Source organism: Marmota marmota, unplaced genomic scaffold (genome assembly GCF_001458135.2).
Source record: "Marmota marmota marmota unplaced genomic scaffold, marMar, whole genome shotgun sequence".
Classification (NCBI taxonomy): Eukaryota; Metazoa; Chordata; class Mammalia; order Rodentia; family Sciuridae; genus Marmota; species Marmota marmota.
Window position 1 is genome coordinate 6,515,599 of NW_025999983.1, and position 6,000 is coordinate 6,521,598.

General features: G+C 49.6%; 1 protein-coding gene and 1 long non-coding RNA gene across 8 annotated transcripts in view; one reads left to right on the forward strand and one right to left on the reverse strand.

The window, feature by feature from the left end:
* Positions 1–6,000, forward strand: part of Prkn (parkin RBR E3 ubiquitin protein ligase) — a 1,173,661-nt gene that overhangs the window by 984,867 nt on the left and 182,794 nt on the right. The window contains exon 8 of one of the 7 annotated variants that reach the window (XM_048805871.1): positions 5,120–5,247. The exons of 5 other annotated variants lie outside the window; for them this stretch is intronic. Coding sequence is in view for 1 of the 2 variants with exons in the window: in XM_048805866.1 (XP_048661823.1) it covers positions 5,120–5,167 (48 nt within the window). In the remaining variant the exon portion in view is untranslated. Of the gene's footprint in view, positions 1–5,119; positions 5,254–6,000 lie in introns of those variants that run through there. One more of the 7 variants, XM_048805866.1, reaches the window with a different exon arrangement.
* Positions 2,892–5,070, reverse strand: LOC125617614. The gene is made up of 2 exons (XR_007348674.1): positions 4,722–5,070; positions 2,892–4,246 (listed from the first exon to the last, which is right to left on the reverse strand). It is a non-coding gene; the product is annotated as an uncharacterized LOC125617614 (long non-coding RNA).

A 6,000-nucleotide genomic window follows, 5' to 3' on the forward strand; every position in this document is an offset into this window, starting at 1 on the left:
ATCAAATAAAATTTAAAATCTATGGAATTTAAAATGAGATATTTATTTTAGCTTCTTATCCCTGTCTCTGAGAAGATTCTTTGTGTTGACAATTCACATTCATAACGCATCTTCACCTCTTTCTCCAAACTATTTGGCAAAGTTATGAACACATCACAGATAAGTAAAGCCACCCCAAAGTCCTGGGTGAGCCTCAGCACGCACGTGAGTCCGGGAAGGCCATGAGGTTCGGTGCGCTTTCAGAGGGGCCACCCTTCACCCTGACCTCCCTGACCATTTTAAGAAAATGATCTTCATTCATCCAACAAATGTGCTGAGTACCTGTTTGTACTGTTGTTGGTCTAAATAGTAAACAGGAAACCACAAGGACTAATCATGATAGAGCTAATATGGAAACATGCGTGGCTGAGATGTCCCCTGCTTTGGATAAGGAGTCAAGAAACCCTGAGGCCAAAGATCCAGGAGATACCAACTATTGAGCAATCTCAGGTAACAGGAGGAGAGAAGAGAACAAAGAACAAAGCCCATGTCGAAGGGGAGCTTGGTCTATGCCACTGAACACAACCAGTGTGCTTAGAAAACAGCACAGAGGCCATGGTCAGCACCTTTGGTTTTATCCTAAGGTGAAGTCCTTGGAGGTTTAAGCAGGAGACTGATGTTACAGAAATTACCTTTTAAAGAACACCAGTCTCCCTGCAACGTGGAGATGATGTGCACTAAAAGGCTGGAAGGGGGACAGCCAGAAGTGACCACTCAGGGTAAAATTAAAGGATTTGGTCACTGATTGGCAGTGGGTCAGGGAAACGAAAGTTCTGCTTTACTGAGACGGGTGAAATGGTAGAAAGGGGAGAACAGAGGCAGGGAACACAGGGTCCACTTCTGAGTGTGTCTGATGTGTCTGAAGCATTGAGCTAAGTTGGTGAGTTGGAGCACGGGGGTGGGGGTGGGGGGGGGTGGAGGACAGAGGTCAGAGGTGGAGAGAGACATGCAGTCCCCAGCATGGGGGTGGTACAAATCCACAAGACTGACAGAGAACATAAGAAGGAAGGAACCATGATGCACATCCCCTGAGGAGCCACCAGCCTTTGGGAGCTGAGCAGGAGGGTGGCAGCCAGCATGGGCACCCAGCAAGGAAGGGAAGACCCGGAGCTGTGAGGTGTTGAAGAAGCAGGAGAGGAAGCCCTGCCGGAAGGAAGGCGTGGCTTTGGTGTGGAGAAGTTGGAAGGACGAGGTCAGTACAGTGCCCTTTGCCTGTGAAGACAGACAGATCATGGCGACTCTGGAGGAGTCCTTGGAGATGGAGGCAGATTCTTATGGGATGAAGCGTGGACAGAGGGGAGTCGACTCCTTCTGAAGTTTTGGTAGGAAGAGGAGTGGGGAAATGTGGCCGTGGGAGGAGGGTTCTTCCGACATTGCAAAGGCTGGAGCTCGTTCTGCTCACTGGCAGGAGCAGCGGAGATGGGTTTCTTGGTGACTCAGGAGAGAAATGTGATTGCTGAAGAAGGGGAGAGCTTTTGAGCAGGGCTTGCATCCAGCACTGCCGGAGGGATGGAGGCTCAGCGGGAGGAGGGCAGCTGTCTTTGCTGTGAGAGGGGCGAGGGCAGATGAGCTCCTCCACGCAATGGCTCCATGAACGCAGGCACCTTCTCCACTGCGTGTCACCCTGCATTAAAGAGGGCTCCACACATACAGGATGGTTGGTAAATGTTTGCTGCATAAACAAGAATATCATTCATGGCTCCTGTCCTGAGCAAACTGTGAAGTAGCTTGTGCAGATGAAAACAGGAGAGAGATGGGATGTGAGCAATTTGGCAAGAAAAGAGAGGAATCATGCCACTGGAGAAGTGCGATGAATCATGAGGTAGCTGCACGTGCCCATTTTAAGTCTGATCAGCAGTTGAGAAAGTGTGATTAGTGATGGAGAATCTACTGTCATCTGCATTCAGGGCCAGGGATCTGCCCAAGGAAGGTGGAGGCAGGGTTTCCAAGTGTGGTTTGTGCCAGTGACAGATGCAGAGGACCTTGGAGATCTGTGTCCCAGGTCCTGTTTATGTGGTGGATCATGGAGTCTGTGCAGACCAGGAAGGAAGGTAAACTTGAAGAGAGCAGTAGCCAGGGAGAAAGGCTGGATCAGTTGATTAGAAGAAGTCAAAGAGTTCAGCAGTGTCCACCGCTGGCCAGAGTTCTGCAGAGATAGAGACAGTAGTTAGAATGAGAATGTTTAGAACTGGGGTTTCGGAGGCAGTGTGGTTTCTCAGGATGATAAGGCCTGAGAAGGAGCCATAGAGTGGAAAAGGCGAAGGTCGTAGGAGATGAGAAGGTTAGACTGGACGAGCAGGAGGAGAGGTGGAGGCGCCCAGGCCCCAGAATGGCCACGGAAACAGGAGCCCAGGTGGAGACTGAGCTGGGAGCTGCTCTCCCAAGAGCCAGGGGCTGGGTCGAGACCCTGGGGCTGCAGGGAGGAGAGGGAGGTGAGCAGCCAGGCAGCACAGGCTCCAGACAGGGGGACTGAGGGCTTAGGAGACAGGAGACAAATATGTGTAGGTGAAACTGAAGGCAGCCCTTGTCTCAGATGCTGCAAGGGAGATAGTTTCTTTTAACTCAGAGAGAAACACGAGGAAAGGGAGGAGTAGAAATTGGTCGGTGCTGGGGACGTACAGCGCCACAGGGGACGGAGCGTTTGGGTGAGAAGAGTGCAGGGAGGCTGGGTGTGAGGGAACAGGGCTGTGAGGCGGGGGTGTGTTCCGATGATCTTGGCAGGGAGGCAGGGACACAATCTGGTGACCTGGCTCTTCTCCTCTCAGGTGTGACTCTTAGCATTAGGAGCCTTCATCCCAAAGGTTTTAGTCCACTTTTGTGTTGCTGTGACCAAGATATCAGAGAAGAACAACTTAGAGGAGGAAAATTTTATTCGGGGCTCACAGTTTCAGGGGTCTCAGCCCATGCATGACTGACTCCGTTGCTCTGGGCCCAGGGTGAGGCAGCACAGCATGGTAGAAAGGTCCAGGGGAGGACAGATGTCAGCTCACGGTGGGGTCAGGAAGCACAGAGAGAGGGAAGGGCGGAAGGGGCCACAGGGAAGATGCAGCCTTCTAGGGTACACCTCCAGTGACCCCCTTCTCTAGCCACATCCCACCTGCCCACAGTTACCTCTCAGACCCTTCAAACTAGCTTGGACTGATTAGGTTATAGCTCCCACAGCCCGTCATTTCACCTTTGAATATTTCTGCATTAACATGAGCGTTTTGGAGGGACACCTCACAGCCAAACCATAATAGGTTTCCTCAGCATTATAGGCTTATGCACGTCAAAGTTCCAGATCATTATAAATGTAATGTTACCTAATCCAATCCAAAAAAAAAAAAAACATTTTTACAAGCTATTTGGGTCACCCAAATTCTAATCAGCTCATTAAGTGTTCAGTGGAACTAGCAGTTCATTGCCTCTCCCGTAATCTCACACCAAAGATAGGAGATTGCTGTTTCCCTCCATGGGCCTCAGAATCACCTAGAAACCTGCAGCCCTGTGTCAGGACTGAGTGAAGAGTTTCACCCACAACAGAAGGGAGGGGCGTGAAAGTGCCGAGGTGGAGGAAAGTCCCGGGGAGACAGAGGAGGGGCAGGGGGTGAGGACCCGCTACTTTCAAGAAGTCAGATGCAGGCTCCATTTCACTGGAGGGCGAGGTTCTTGGACCCACGGACCCAGGGACTGAAATGAAGGACTAATGGCTGCACCCCTCACGGCCCTGCTGGCTGCCACGGCCCCTGAGGACAGAGAGCATTAAGGTCTGGCTCCCACTCCCCCCGAGTCCCCTGGGCTAGCAGGGTACATGCCCTCAGCCTCGCCTTGCAGGACGGCTGTGCCACAGCAGCGACAGGGACACAGAGGCCAGTTGGTTTGCACCTCCTTCCAGAAGATTCCACAAGCACTGGAAGTCGGGCTACTTTCTGGCATCACGTCTTCTGCAAAGTGCTTCCTAAATTGCAACCCAGGGTGCGTCTGCAGCTCCAATTATTTTTTCGGTGCCGTTTGATCTGTTTCCATCAGGCATTTGATTTCTCCCTCAGATGATTGTTTTTCCCAGGAGTGAGCAAAGTCCAGCCCTTTCTCCAGCCAGCTCACTTCATCAGCACTGACAGATGTCCAGGGATGAAAGGAACACCATTAGCCATGGAACAGAAAGTAAAGACAGCGGTTCGACAGGAGCCGCCGCCGAGACCGCCACTAACTCTCTCGGGCAAACAACCTGCAAATAAAGAAAAATGAGATGAAGATTACTGACAATTTGAGGAGTAATTGTTTTAGAAAAAAGAAATTCTAGTACATACAATGGCTAGGACATTGTCCGTATAGGAAACAGAAATATTTTCAACCCAACCTAGCTCCTCTGTAAACTTGTTTCAGATTTTTTTCAACCCAAAGAGGAAGGTCTGTGATAATCTGGTTTTCATTAGTTTCTAATTTGTGGCCAAGAAAAAGCAAATGAATTTTTTTGCTGTGTGTGTGTGTGTGTGTGTGTGTGTGTGTGTGAGAGAGAGAGAGAGAGAGAGAGAGAGAGAATTTTTTAAAAAAAGGGTGGAGGTCGGGGGCACTGTGGGGGGGCCTCTGGAGCCTGGCTGAGTTCCGACTGGGTCTTGGTCCTACGATGGCCCTCAGCAACAGATCCTGCTTCTGTGCAACCCCGAAGTCCCATCCTCTGCCTGGGGGTGGGAAGAACTCACGAGTGGGCGCAGCCTTGCCACAGCTGTGGGCTCAGCACAGTCCCTCGGCGGCAGTGGCTCTGCTCAGGGCTTCGGTGCTCCCTGGAGATTGAGGGAGAGGCCCCGGGAGCCCAGGTGCTTTGGGCTCCAAGTTAAGGGAAGCCAGAATTCCTGGGGGGGGAGACAAGGGAGGCCAAGCGCTGTCCCTGAGTGCCCCCAAGAGGATGCTCTGGAAAACACCAGGCAGTACCAACCCCCTCTCCCCGGCTCCAAGGACTCAGAGGGGGCCAGCAGCTCCTGGACAGCTGACAAGCTGTGACTCATTTTGAGAGAACATTTGCCAGCTTTCCCAGATTTTAGTTTTACTTAATTTCCCTATACCTCAATTTTTTTTTTTTTTTTTTTTTTTGCCGTTTTAGATTTTAGATTCCTTCCTGCTTCCTTTTCCTGTGAAAGCATACAAATGACACAGCCCAGGGAAGCCAGGTGACCCCGCCTACAGGAGAGGGTGTGTGAGGCACAGTTCCTTCTGGCCCAGCAGGACCTGCAGGTGACCACCCGTGTTCCTGTGTTGGGCTTGATCTGCAGCCAGTGGCCAGCAGGAGAGGGGAAGCTGCCTGGCCCCTGTGGGGCTTGAACTAGTGACCCCTGCTTCATTATAGAATGATGTTCTCCCCAGCCAAGTCTTCTAACTACCTTCAGGCCAACAAAAAACAGCATCTCGTTCATTATATTCTCCCACGACTCATTATTTAGATTCCTAAAACATGAATTTATGGAAGAATCTATGAATTCTGTACTTTAAAATGAATGTTTCCTATTCTTAAGAGAATCTATGAACATGCGCACATAAAGATGGAATAATTTACTCCTGAAATAAATAAAATATAAAGCATGCAATGAGTCAAGATTTTGCCTAGGTAGAGCATAGTAACCATGTGTTTTCCACTCTAATCTGATGAAATATAAGAGGAAGATTTTTATAATTATTCGAAGTGCAGAGTAGTATCTTTTGTATCTTTTGATGTTTATTTTCAAAAATGTTTGCAAATGTTATATAGACAATTCTAAATAATTTTAGTTATCTGTAGATTATCCACTTTATGAAAGCAAACCTAGAAATGTACAAACTAGGTTTAATCAAAGTTTAAATAATAGTTTGACAGGTTAATATTATCCTACGTATGCACCCATGCACACACATTCTCCCCTCCCTCCCTCCCTCTCTCTCTCTCTCTCTCTCTCTCTCTCTCTCTCTCTCTCACACACACACACACACACACACACACACACACACAGT